Genomic DNA, 14,750 nt, shown 5'->3' with positions numbered 1-14,750 from the left:
GAGGGCACGCGGCCTGGTACGGCTCAGGAGGGGGGGCGCCCGCTCGTCCCCACCCCCTTTCCTGGCCGGCCGGGTAGCGTGCTCGGATAAGGGTCTGGTGTGGATCTGGGGGGGACCCCCACGCCGTTTTTTCGGCGTAGGGGGTTCCCCTTGGAATCCATACCAGACCTAAGGGCCTGGTATGCTCTCAGAGGGGGAACTCACGCCAAATTTTTTTCATAAATTTGGCGTGGAGTGCCCTCTTGAGAGCTGATAATTCTGTCAGAGTCGCCTCCGTATAGACGGAGATCTGACTTGGAGGCGATCTCCATTGAAATCAATGGGTACCGGTCGCCTACAAGTCAGATAGAAGTAGTACAGGAACCTTTTCTGAAGTCGGAGCGACTTCAGTAGTGTGCATTAAGACGGCTCTCATTCACTTACATTGCTTTTTAAATGTTGTCCGACCTGAGGCGACCTGAGGCGACTAGGGGCGACCTGAAGTCGGATCAGGAGTTGCCCCTGTGTGAATGGACTCTAAAAATTTGTATGCTGCAAACATCCTTACTTGTAACCATAAATATGCAGATTAATAGTTGTAGTAGCAGCCAAAGTCAATGCATCATCCATATTTTCTAACCCTATTGAAAAAGTCTTACTTTAATCATGCCATAATTTGCTTGATATGTGTTTGAAAATGAATATGTTATAAGAATATATTTCACAATCATCTTACAGAAAATATACCATTTTATTTGGATGTATAAGTTCATTCTACAGCAGAGTTTAAAAGTGTCAACTAGTTGTGCGCATAATGTATATTTTAGTTTAAATAAGAGTAGCCTAGAAATAGAAATCTTAATTATACTTATGGATCTTTTGGATTGGAATGTTTTTTTTAAAACAAGTATTTCTATATTCTTTTTTAAGTGAAAAAGAAGAGAAAGATTGCCGTTGTACAACCAGAACAACAGTAAGTTGTTTCTTTCCTATGTAAAAAAAAGAAAACTTTTTCTTAAATATTTGATATTCAGTTACCATATCTCCTAAGGCCTGGTTCACATCTGTGTGGTTGATTGCCGCTGCAGGTGTGCACCTGTTCCCGCCACACAGCAACCACCAGCACAGAAAAACATAGGAGATGTGTGCGGGTGCCATTAATCCTGATGGCATGCCACGCGTACTGGAAATTGCCCCTGCGCTGGTAGCCAGACTGCACTTGCAGTTCCCCTGTGGGCTGCAATTCCAAAAATGGAGCAATACCTTTTCCCTGAAATTCAGGAAACACTGCAGTCCAATCAAATGAATGGGCAGCCATGCACGTGCAAAATGTGGCATTATTGTGAACCACGCTTAAGGCCTTATGCACACTGGGCATCTAAAACACTGTTTTAAAGGGTGTTAGACTTTTTTTTTTATGTTTGCATGTTATTGCATTCTGATGGTCAGAATAAATTATTTGTGGCTATAGGCATGCTTTTTAAGTTGCATTTTAGTCCCCTGGAGCAAAGGCGTCACATGTAGGAAAACAAACGTCCTGTATGCAGGATGTCCAAAGCCTGGTACACACGATGAGATTAGCTCATCCATTTTTTTTTTTTTTTTGCCTGCTGGTTTTGAAAATGAAGAAGTTACTAAAGTTATGAAAATTCTGGTATGACAGAATAAAAATTTGGAAGTGATGAAATGTTTTTTTATTGTATTTGTATTGCGTTTTCAGGCAAAAACTGTGCTGATTAAATGAAAATCATACGATCTCAAATTATACGAGAAAGTCAGTTAGCCAATGAAGAGAGAGTGGGGTGGGGCTGAATGGCAATGCCACGACTGAATGGACACACAGAGCTGCAGTTCGGCTTGGGTGCCCCTATAGCAAGCTGATTTCTCTGGGGGCACTCGACAGGAGGGAGGGGCCAGGAGCAGCGAAGAGGGACCTGAGAAGAGGAGGATTCTGGCTGCTCTGTGCAAAACCACTACACAGAGCAGGTAAGTATAACATGTTTATGATTAAAAAAAAATCTTATGATTTAAAAAAAAAGTGATTGTAGAGTCTTTACAATCACTGTAATCATAGCTACTGTATGCTTGTTTGTATTACAGATTATTTAATGTTAGACAATGGAGTCAGTTTGCACTGTGACTAAAAGTGAACATTCTCTACTCCTTTAGTAAAGCTTCTGACACGAGCAGAAGATTCAGACGTTAAACTGTTTAGATCCCCATAAAAAAATACTAATAAACACGACCGGACTTTCCAGCAGAAAAGGTCAGACGGAATCATTTAATCTGATATTTCGATCGTGTGTGGGCTTCAAATTCTGATGGACCTAGAAATAGAACATTTTAAATCTTTCCGACTAAATCAATGCCTATCAGGGAACCGTTCGTCTGTATGCTATTCCGATGGACCAGAAACGACTCAAGGGCAGCTATTGGCTACTGGCTATTGAACTCCCTTTTCTAGTCCCGTCGTACGTCATTGCGTTCTAAATGAACAGACTTTGGTGTGATCGTGTGTAGTCAAGTCCGTTTCAGCGGAACTCCATTGGAACTTCGTCGGAAAGACCGTCAGAGTTTATTCTGATGGAAAGTCCAGTCGTGTGTACGTGGCATTAGAAGTGAAAAAAAGGCCTTCCTATCATATAGACAATAGTCTGTTCCAGATGTCTTAATATCAGAAACAAGACACAATTTATAAAATACATTGCATAGTACATTACCATTTACATCTCTAGTGCCTTTTTCATTAGTCTTGACATTACCGCAAAGAAGCCCATAAAGCAGATTTCTGTCCATTACATGCAACATTAAAAAGCAAATAGAACTTTTCAGGGTGGAATTAGTGTTGTGTTGATGATTTTACCACCAGTTTTATTGACGTTGTAAAACCAAAAAATTGAACTGAAAGTGGATGAGCTCCAGAGAGGCGATCCTCTAGCAATAATTTTTTTTTTCATTCAGTCAACTTGGCAAAGTTGGTATTTGACAGACTATAAAAGCTGTTTAGTAAATGCATCATTAATGTCAGAATTTAGTGTTATGGTTCTGTGATTATAGAAGAATTTAGCGAAATGGGTATTTTGTGTGTTTAGATTTAGATGAGCCTTATGCATTTTTATGGTACTGTGATTACAATTATTGTAATTAAATTGTACTGTGTCATTTTAAAATGGAATGCATTCAAGTAACACACACATTTATGTATTATCTCCATGATTCTGAGTCTGTAGCACACAGCTTTAAGGCTCAGTATAATCAACTGTTTCTTTTTCAGCCCTGAAATTAGAGTAACATTTGGAAGCTGTAGATATACAGACTTTTTGAAATACGAATGCCCTTTTTTTTACTGTTCAAATACTGATTCCACTTTTATTAGTGCTATCATGTTCACATAACTGACATATTGGACACATTAGCTGATACTGCAAGATAAGTCCACCCTGTTTATTGCAATATGCAATGTAGCAAAAACTGCTTGTATTTTATTTTTATCTCTTATTTTTCTATGTTACCTGAAGAACATAAATTGTAACTCAAAAATAAATTGTCTGCTTCACTAATGTGGAATTTGTATTTGATAGATTGCCATCCTCAGTGCCTGTAGAGAAAATACCTCACGACCCTTGTCCTTTTCCTCAGACTGATAATTATTCAACAGGTACAACAACTTTGATTACCGTAGATTACTGATGCCATTATAAAAAGATATGCGTGTTAATGATTGATGTGTATTTTTGTATGTTATTGTATATAAGCACTGTGTCATGGTAGGGTTACATTTATTTCTGCCATAAGCTGCTTTAGGGAAAGGTAAACCAACCAAAGCTGGGCATATGAAATAAGTCAACTTATACTATAGGGCAGGGATCTCCAAACTGTGGCCTGAGGGCCAGATGTGACCCTTTGTTAGACTTTATGCGGCCCTTGGGGCACAATTCCTTCCAGTGATATGAGGCACTATTCCTCTCACTGACACCAACAATAGGGCACTATATCTTCCACCGATACCAATGATGTAATAATATTACTCCTACTATTAGGGGGAATACTCCTCCTATTGACCACCAATCCTGAGGCCATATTTATTCTCACTGATGCTGGGCCCATGACATTTTCTGCCACTGCTGGCCACAATCCGGCCCTCCTAAAGTCTGAAGGATAATAAAGTGGCCCTTTGGTTGAAAAGTTTGGAGACCCTTGCTATAGGGGTTGATTTACTAAAGGCAAATAAGCTGTTCACTAAGATATTTTTCCTTACCTTTGTGAATATTGGTGAAGCTCTGTTGACTTTCATCATCCAATCATGTGCAAGCAAGAATACTGTTTTTTTAATGTTCCTTCCACATGATTGGCTAGTCTTTGCAGTGTGACTTTTTACCACATTTACTATGTTCTGGTGAAAATTATCTTGCAAGGTGAATAGCCCATTTGCCCTTAGTAAATCAACCCCTGTAAGTTCCAGAAACATTTGTTTTGTCTGTAGGCAAGTGGGTCTGATTTACTGATATGTGATGTTAAGAGAAGTGCAGAGAAATGTGAATGCAAAAGGCACTAAGAGCAGCTTAATGCAATTTAAAAACAGCATCTCAGAAGTAGGTTAAAGCAGCTCCTTGTGCGACATGAAGGTAAATGAATGCAAGTCAAAGCATTTCAGAAACACATGAAAGAATACGGAACTTAACCCAGTTTAAAAGTAAAGTATGGCAAAAGCTCTTTTGGTCAAACTTCACTTAGGCCCCTTTCACACTGGGGCAGTTTTCAGGCGCTACAGCGCTAAAAATAGCGCCTGAAAAAAACGGCCCCTTTCACTCCAGTGTGAAAGCCGGAGGGCTTTCACACTGGAGCGGTGCGCTGGCAGGACGTTGAAAAAAGTCCTGCTAGCCACATCTTTGGAGCGGTGAAGGAGCGGTGTATTTACTGCTCCTAAACCGCTCCTACCCATTGAAATCAATGGGGCAGCACTGCGCTTTGCCGGCGGTTTTAACCCCTTTTCGGCGGCTATCAGGTGTTAAAACTGCACCGCTAGCGGCCGCATACCACCGCTAAAATGACGGTAAAGTGCCACTAAAAATAGCGGCGCTTTACCGCTGACGCCCGCACCGCCCCAGTGTGAAAGGGGCCTAACTAGTGCTCTCCTGTGATCCAGAATCAGCCTCAGCTGATGTCAGAGTTGCTTTTGGCTCTGTAAGGATCCTGACAACAATGTTGGGATCCACCCACATAACTGATGAGCCTCTCAGTTTGCTGCCAAGAGCCCAAGCCAGCCCCACCCCCAGCCCCCCCTACCCCGGCCTGATACTCATGTGAGCACTGGAAGGGGAAAGCAGAGAGCAGTGACTGACAATTACCACTCTCTATTCAGAGCAGACCACAAATTGAGCAATCAGTGGTTATGTTCTCAGGTTTAAAGCCAATGGGGGACAGCTGCACAGGGAGGTGAGTATAGATGTTTATTTACCATTCCCACACTTCTCCTTTAAAGTCTATTTACACACATCTTTTAATGTCATCTGTGATTGGACTGCTGTCACTGAGTCATAGACTTGCAAGGAAGCACAATATTACAACTATACATGGCCACTTAATAGGAAGTATATCATTTGTATGTAATGGCACATATTTTTTTTCAATGGGCACCCTTATCACTTGCCGACCACCGAACTGCAAATGTATGCCATTACTTTGACGTTTTCAGTCAGACAGACAGCTTTTATATAAAAGTGGTCCCAGCAGCAGATTTGCTGCAAGATAACTTTTATAGGCAGCGGGAGAGGTGCCCTCCCACCATTACCCGGTTATCTCCAAGCTTATCGGAGCTGTCCAACCCCTCAGATGCCTAGGCAAGAAGCCGAGTGAGGGTAAGATAGCCCCCACTCAGCTCTATGCCCTTGTAGGACCGGGGCACTGTCTGATGTCACTTCTGCCTTTTTGGGGGGGGGGGTTTAATGGTAAATGAGAGATTTGGGATCTTTTTGACCTCAGATCTCTCAATAAAGAAGACCTGTCATGCTTATTTTTATTACAAGGGATGTTTACATAATAGTGGAATAAAAGTGATAAAAAAAAGGGACAATGCAAAAATAAAAAGTAAAATAAATAAGATTATATTTTTAAAGAACCCCATTTCTCTGAGCTCACGTGCAGAAGCGAATGCAAATGTAAGTCTTGCCCGCATATGTAAATGGTGTCCAAAACCACACATGTGCGGTATTGCCACGGTCATTAGAGCAAGAGCAATAATTCTAGCACTAGACTTCCTCTATAATTTAAAGGGTAACCTGTAAACATTTTTAAAGCGTCACCTATGGAGATTGTTAAGTACCGTAGTTTGTCGCCATTCCACGAGCGTGCGCAATTTTAAAGCATGATATGTTAGGTATCTATTTACTGAGCGTAACATCATCTTTCACATTATACAGAAAAATGGGGCTAACTTTACTGTTTTTTTTATTCATTAAAATTTTTTTTTTTCCATTTGAAAGACCACTGTGCAAATATGGTGGGACATAAAATATTGCAACAACCACCATTTTATTCTCTAGGACCTCTTCTAAAAATATGAAAATTGTTTGGGGAGTTCTAAGTTAATTTCTAGCATAAAATACAGATTTTTACTTGTAAACAACAATTGTCAGAAAAAGGCCTGGTTAAACATTAACACACATATGTCATGTGTATGAAACATTGAGAAATTGGGTAAAAATTTTCACATTGTCGTAATATCTTGTTACTCTTTCTGTTTAGGAACCAGCAATGGAAAATACTGTTGTCCCAGACTGTATATCAATCACCGTTGCTTTTCAGGACCATATTTAAATAAAGGTCGGATAGCAGAACTACCTCAGTCAGTAGGTCCTGGGAAATGTGTGTTGGTTCTTAAAGAGGTATGTGGCCGAGATATTATTTTGATATAATAAACTGTTTGATTCTTTTGTCCAAAAGTGTACATATAGCCAAAACCCTTTTGTTTTAGAGTAGAGTAGGAGAAGGATTGGACTTTTATTGCTGTGTGTGCCTCTCCTGGGTAGAGTCACCCTGTGTTTATATCCAGTTGACCACTGTGATGATGGGTACTGATAGGAAATCCAACATTTTAGAGCAGTCATCAAAACAGGCAAGGTTGCATTTTCCAAAGAAGACGGTTGCTCCAGTGACAGCTGTCTAACATGGTAATTACCTTCACTTTGTAGAGATTTTCTCTTCCTGTTGCATTTTTAATGCATGACCATGCTAAACAGTCATAGCAGGGATGCAGCTATTATTGTTGTTGCCGTCCCTGTGCGGAGGACGTCCCCTCATTACCCTTCTCATAGACAGTGAGCAAACAGGGACACAGGCAGCAGTAAAAACCTGACAAATGCTCTATTTCCCCAGCTATTTCCAAAGTGAAATAAGGCTTTGGCTGGAGTTTTACTTGCTTGAAGAATTCCAGCTACAGAACAAAATAAAACCAATATAACACAATGAGGCTGATTTACTAAAGAAGCTAGAAATGTTCAAATAATAAATTGTGTGAGTATTCACTTCCATTATCCAATCATGTGGAAAGCAAATTCCTGTTTACTGATATCATCTGCACATGATTGGATAATTAAAGAGAAAATTGACACAATATATTGTGTAAACATGTTTAACTCCTTAACCACTTAAGCCCCGGACAATTTTGCTGGCCACAAACCAGAGCACTTTTTGCGATTCGGCACTGCTTCGCTTTAACTGATAATTGCGCAGTCGTGCAGCGTGGCCCCCAAACAAAATTGACATCCTTTTTCCCCCTCAAATAGAGCTTTCTTTTGGTGGCATTTGAGCACCTGTGCGTTTTTTATTTTTTGCGCTATAAACAAAAAAAGAGCGACAATTTTGAAAAAAACACATTATTTTTTACTTTTTTGCTATAATAAATATCCCCCCCAAAAAAATGTAAAAACATTTTTTTCCCTCAGTTTAGGCTGATACGTTTTCTTCGACATATTTTTGGTAAAATAATCGCAACAAGCATTTATTGATTGGTTTGCACAAAAGTTATAGCTTCTACAAAACAGGGGATAGATTTTTGGCATTTTTATTAATAATTTGTTTTTACTAGCAATGGCGTTGATCTGCGATTTTTATCGTGACTGCGGCATTATGACGGACACATCGGACAATTTTAACACATTTTTGTGACCATTGGCATTAATACAGCGATCAATGCTATAAAATTGCATTGATTACTGTAAAAATGTCACTGGCAGTGAAGGGCTTAACCACTAGGGGGGTGGGGGAGGGGTTAAGTGTGTCCTGGGGAGTGATTCTAACTGTCTGGGGGATGGGCTAGCAGTGACATGACACTGATCGCTGCTCCCGCTGACAGTGTCCTGTCACTAGGCAGAACAGGGAGATGTTGTGTTTACATCGACATCTCCCCGTTCTTCAGCTCCGTGACACGATCGTGGGTATCCCCGCGGACATCAAGTCCGCGGGTTCCGCGAGCGCGGTCACGGAGCTTGCTGCAGGCGCGCTAGCATGCATGGTGGGAGATTCAAGGTAACGTATGGGTACGGTACTTTGCCCAGCCGTGCCATTCTGCCAACGTATATGTGCAGGACACGGTCGGCAAGCGGTTAAGTAAATCATCCTCAAGAGTTGATCTCACAAGCAGAGTCTCTACTGTTTTATTCCTAAATATGATTTATAATTTCCTTACTGAAAAATTTATAAATGTGTATTGTAAAAGGGTGAACTTTTTGCTAATAGTGGGATGTTTTAATGAAAAACATATGGCATAGTCATTAGATAAAGTATCCTATATATTAGCTTTAAAACTTTTGGGGGAAAAGTCGAGGTTTATATCTGCAGATGGATTTGCAGGTTTCATGTACACTGGCTCTGAGTAAGGCTGCTTGGCATTGAAAAGCAGGTCTCCAGGACTTTCAGAATTTCTAACTCTTCATCACTCCATAAGAATTAGTGTTTTTGTCTGGTGATCCATTGGAGAGGTTCCCAGTCATTTTATTTCCAACAGGAAGTTAGAAGAAATCCCCTATTAGAGACACAAATGACAGAGGCTCTAACCCTTCATTGCTTTGCTTATCTGGAATATATAATATTTTATAATATAAAAGATGAAATGTTTTGGATAAAGTTAGACTTTAAAGATATTTTCCCTTCAAAAAGAATTTGGATCATTAGAAATAGATCATTTTAAAATGTAAACATTTTTCAAAATGTACTTGTAATACCGATAATAAACTAAACAGTGTTTGACCCGGACTTCTGTCCTTGCAAAGGGCTAATAGCTATAAGGGAACTGCTAGGGATTGTATGAGATGTTAAGCCCAAGGCTTGGCTATATTTATATCTAAATGTATGACTGCAGAAATATATCATTCATGTGCTACGGATGACAGTTAAATGACATGACCATATGTTTGTTACTGATCTGATGACACTGCTGATCTAATCAGCATATAGATGTAAGTGGCTTAGAATCCTCAACCATGAATTAAACAAACTACGTTTTCTTACTTTGGTAAAGATTCATGTAATCTATGTATCTACCTATTGTGCAAGAAATACACGCTGAAACACACTTTTCTCACAATGCACTGATCATGTATTCAGGGTTTGTGTTGATAGGCAAATGCGGCCTGCATTATGCTGGGTACACACAGGAAGTTGATTTTCGTTCAACCCAGCGGCTGATAGAAAAAAACGTACAGATCGTCATACTAACACAATCAATGTTAGTGCGGTGACCTCTCCACTGAACTGAATCGGGGTTGATTTACTAAAACTGGAGAGTGCAAAATCTGGTGAATCTCTGTATAAACTCCAATCAACTTCCAGGTTTTATTGTCAAAGCTTAATTGAACAAGCTGAAGTTAGAAGCTGATTGGCTACCATGCACAGCTGCACCAGATTTTTCACTCAACAGTTTTAGTAAATCAACCCAATTGTGTTCTGGTAGGAGGACTGCCACCCGAACAAAGTGATCAATAGTCGCAGCCATTGGCTGCAAATGCTGATCTACTGTTGGTTTTCCAGCATGCTTTTTCGACTAAAGCCATCTTCTGCTGGATGTGGAACTGTCAGACACGGACTGAAAGTCGGCTGGTTCTTGCCAAATCAACTGTTTTCGGCCTATTTACTCATATTTATGCTCTCATTTGAGATCTATTTCAAATCCTTTTTTAGACCATTCAGAGTTCATTCATGGGTATAGTTGGCCTTCTTTAGATATACATCAATCTACTTCAAGCTGTTTTTTTATATTACCTGTTCCTTTTCTAAGAAGAAAATCCGATCTGCCGTGAGCAAAAGCCTGTAGACACTTGCCCTTGATATATCTGAAAAGCCAGTCCAATTGACATGTCTCAAGCAAGGTATACAGTATGTGGCAGAAACAATATTGGAGGGTTAATTTACTAAAGGTGTTGATGCTGTTCACTTAAAAAAGTAGATGTTCATTTTGAAATGTGAATGATCTCTTTGCTTAGTAAATAAGGTTTGAAAAAAAAAAGTGCAATCAACATTTTTACATCTCTCTTGTGAGTCAGGAGCTTCCAGCGGGCATGTACTATGTTAAATGGAGTGTTAACATGAAGTATGAGTTTATATTAGAAACATTGGATACATATGCCCCTTTCTCAGTTTTCATACTCCAATTCCTATACATGAATGATGTAAAGAATATAAATTCCGCCAGTCATTCTATTTCACAAAAAGTGGGTTGTTCTCAATGTTTTGCGCTCTCAGCATTTGCCATTATGTATTTCTCTGGGCTGACTATAGGCAAGGATTTTTACACAGACCCCTGCAATATAGCAATATATGCCCCACCGCAAAGAGTTAATATTTATGATATTCTTCTATATTTATTACATTACCAAGGACAATTCTTTTGCAAAAATTGAACTGTACATGAGCATATTTGCCCATGTAATTGATTTGTTCACCTTACAACTGAAAATCCACATGTTTAGTGTGTTCAACTTGAATGCTTACTTGACAGAAAAGAGATTAGTGACCTTTAAAGTAGATCTGGCTTTAGGGTAGAGCAGGCTGTCTTCACATATTGCTTCTTACTGACTAGAGAGAAGAAACTGATATTCCAGCATTATTTCATTTTGTCTGGCAATAAACATTACAATTAAAAATGTTTTTTGTTTTTTTTCACTTGTCTCTATGATGGAAAAAAATCCCTTTAATAAAAAAAGATACTGTTTCCTGAATGGCAAAAATATAGAAAAGTGTGTTTGAAATAGGGGTGAGCACAGTTTATTTATTATTAATTACACAATTAGTGATTAGCACAAAAGATGTTTAATTTCCCTGAAATTTCATAAAAAATCAGTAGATTACAGTGAACATTTGCCATTTTGGCGAACTGCATTGGAGTCAATGTGGAGAGCTATTTTGATAATTTTGGGTGTAATGTGCTTTAACCACTTCCCGACCAGCGCACGACGATGTACGTCGACAGAATGGCACGGGCAGGCATATTGGCGTACAGGTACGTCCAATATTCGATGCCGCCCTGCCATCGGGGGCGCGCCGCCGGCGGCGCGCTCCCGCGCTGGTCGGGACCCCCGTGAGTCCGGTCGCGGGACCCGCGGACTCGATCGCCGCGGGCATCCCCGCGATCGTCTCACGGAGCGGCCGAATGGAGGAAATGTTGTGTAAACAACATTTTTCCATTCTGCCTAGCAACTAGTGACGCTGATCTCTGCTCCATGTGATTGGAGCAGAGATCAGTGTACACTAAATGAAAGCCCAACCCCCCCCACAGTTAGTAACACACCCCTAGGAACACTTAACCCCTACACTGCCACCCACTGGTTAACCCTTTCACTGCCAGTGTCATTTACACAGGAATCACTGCATTTATATAGCAGTGATTACTGTATAAATGACAATGGTCCCAAAAATGTGTCAAAAATGTCCGATGGGTCCCCGACAATGTCGCAGTCACAATAAAAATCGCAGATCGCCGCCATTACTAGTAAAAAAAATAATAATAAAAAATTATTAATAAAAATGCTATAAAACTATCCCTATTTTGTAAACGCTATAACTTTTGCGCAAACCAATCAATAATCGCTTATTGCGATTTTTTTTACCAAAAATATGTAGAAGAATATGTATCGGCCTAAATTGAGGGAAAAAAATGTTTTTTTATATATTTTTGGGGGATATTTATTATAACAAAAAGTAAAAAATAATGCGTTTTTTTCTAAATTGTCGCTCTATTTTTGTTTATAGCGCAAAAAATAAAAACCGCAGAGGTGATCAAATACCACCAAAAGAAAGCTCTATTTGTGGGAAAAAAAGGACGTCAATTTTGTTTGGGAGCCACGTCGCACAACCGCGCAATTGTCAGTTAAAGCGACGCAGTGCCGAATCGCAAAAAGTGGTCTGGTCTTTGACCAGCAAATTGGTCCGGTCTGAAAGTGGTTAAACAGCTCCTGATGTTTATGGAAGCTGCTTTCAACTATCCTGGACCTGTTCTTTTGCCAAAAAAATAACCACTCATTATAATATTTTTTCATAAAAAAAGATGACAGCATACACAATTTTTTTTTATTTTTTATAAAAAACCGAAAAGTACATAAAATAAAAAAAAGTAACAGTACACAAACAACAGTCAAGTTGTTCTAAACTTCTTCTAAACTTGTTCTAAAAATAACATAAAAACTATCCGAAATAAATCCTCTAAGTAAAAAAATAAATTGATTTTTTTCAGTGCATTTCCTGTAAGACAGCCCATAGATGATTCATTTGTTTTCCGTTCAACCAGCCAGTTGAATGAAAAAGAAAAATAATCCTTGATTCCCCATCCACACATTTGGATGGAGGTATCTTTCTCCCTGAGTTATTGTGTTCTGACAGCGGAAAAGACTTCCCTGCCGCCAGAATACACTGATCGGCGCTACGGCTATAACTGGCAGCATTGGCCGAGCAGAAATTTTACAACAGGGCAGTTGTACAGAAGTCAATCAGTAGATCAACTTCTGTAAAAGCCACCCTGCCCATACATGGATCAAAAATCAACTGATCCCCGCTGAACCGAACAAATGTTGGTCCATGTAATCAGCACAATAAGCAAAATTGAGAGTTTATGCTTTGATGAAATTTTGCTGACTGTACTTATCCCTAGTTTTAATATTGTCCTATTCACTATGAGATATTTGGAGTATGATAACTAAATAATGCACAATGGTTAGCGACGCATTCTAACAACGTTTGGGTCCTGTATTCATTTTACAACAGACACATTATTATAGCTCTTTAGCCCTGATATTACACTGCTGTTGAATAATTCTAATGATGATTATACATTTATATAGGTGCTGTATAAACCTAAATACACAGTCTAGTCAGAATTAAAACATTGAAGTGCCTATAGGGAGTACAGCCCTCCTGTTCAATATTTCAGGCTTTCATTTGTGAATTGCTGTAGAGCATGAATGACATTTGTAGGGGTCTGTGTAGAAATATTGGCTATGGTCAGCCTGGAGAAGCATATAATGGCATATGTTGAGAGAATAAAACATTGCAACACCGTTCCTTCACACCAATTGTGTATAAAAAGTTGAATAAATCAAAACTGAGAAATTGGTATAACCAATGTATCTCATATAAGCCCCTATTTCATATTAACATTCTCTTTTACTCTTTTAGTATGTTCCCACTGGAATTGTTTTAACTTTTTGCCCGGAATAGCTTTTTAATATTAATATTCTTGTTACGAGAAGTAGTGGTAGTAATAGGGGTATTGTGCTACTGAGTAATGATTATGAAATATAAATAGGAATTGATGGAATGAACAGATAGTTCAAGGAATTTGCAGTGTGCTTGCTGTATGCTGGTGCTGTGTGAAACTATACTTGTTACTGTTATTCTGTAACAAATCTTTCCCTGTATTCCAGAACTTTAGGGGGTTCCCCAGCACACACTCTATGGGCTTCCTATAAATAAGCCTTATATAGTGTGGGGCATGGACTTGAGCCATGATTGGTCAAAGGTACCCTGCCTTTGGCCAATCATGGCTGTCACTGTGATTGGCCAAAGTATACAGGTCATGTGCATGCTTTGGCCAATCAGCAGCCGTCAATGCACTGCGATCTCACAGTGCATTATGGGGTGCTCCGGAGTGGGCGAACTTCCCACGAGTGCCCCGTATGTTTGTTTGTTCTACGAACAAATGAACAGCCAATGTTCGAGTCTAACTTACGTTCGACTGGAACATCCAGCCCATCCCTACTGACCAATGAGGCAATAGGTTGGCCTTGATTGTCTGGACTTAGCTCACATTTATTATAGTCTGCTTGATCACAGAAGGTGATGCTCCAGTTTATACAACTACTAAAACCCATGCCGAGAGAAATATGGAATCTACCATTGCTGACCACCTCCTGAAAATATTAGTTTTCTATTTGTTTCTGACCCCAATACTCTTTAGCCACTAGTCATCACTGAGCTGGAGCAAGCTTGCAGGGTGTTGTGTCAGAGATAGAAGAAATGAAGCTTTTGGATCAGTACCACAGCAAGGAATCTTCAAAATCAATAGCAGCCTACATATTTTCTCAACAATAAATTCTTTAAAGTGCTCTTTTACCCAGTATATGCACATTTAAGTATTTGCATATTCTGAACAAACAGCAAAAGAATTTAAAACTTTATAGATCATACTTCCAGCAGAGTTAGCGAGTCAATGAGCAGCAAGTGAATGTAAACAATGCTTAGGGCAAAGATAGATCTATAGTAAAAAAGAAAACGATAAAACAAAA

The 14,750-nt window shown here is 39.5% G+C and overlaps 1 protein-coding gene across 6 annotated transcripts in view; it reads left to right on the top strand.

The window, feature by feature from the left end:
- SFMBT2 (Scm like with four mbt domains 2) overlaps nt 1-14,750 on the top strand; it is a 267,599-nt gene that overhangs the window by 215,059 nt on the left and 37,790 nt on the right. For all 6 annotated transcript variants that reach the window (XM_077469284.1, XM_077469285.1, XM_077469283.1 and 3 more), the window contains 3 exons: nt 910-952; nt 3,561-3,637; nt 6,724-6,863. In XM_077469284.1, the coding sequence (XP_077325410.1) occupies nt 910-952; nt 3,561-3,637; nt 6,724-6,863 (260 nt within the window). The remainder of the gene's footprint in view (nt 1-909; nt 953-3,560; nt 3,638-6,723; nt 6,864-14,750) is intronic.

This window comes from Lithobates pipiens, unplaced genomic scaffold (assembly GCF_037356315.1).
Source record: "Lithobates pipiens isolate NorthernLeopardFrog02 unplaced genomic scaffold, aLitPip1_a1.2 Scaffold_8, whole genome shotgun sequence".
In the NCBI taxonomy this organism is placed as follows: Eukaryota; Metazoa; Chordata; class Amphibia; order Anura; family Ranidae; genus Lithobates; species Lithobates pipiens.
The sequence above is the reverse complement of the archived record's forward strand: the minus strand, read 5'-3'. Positions and strand labels throughout refer to the sequence as shown.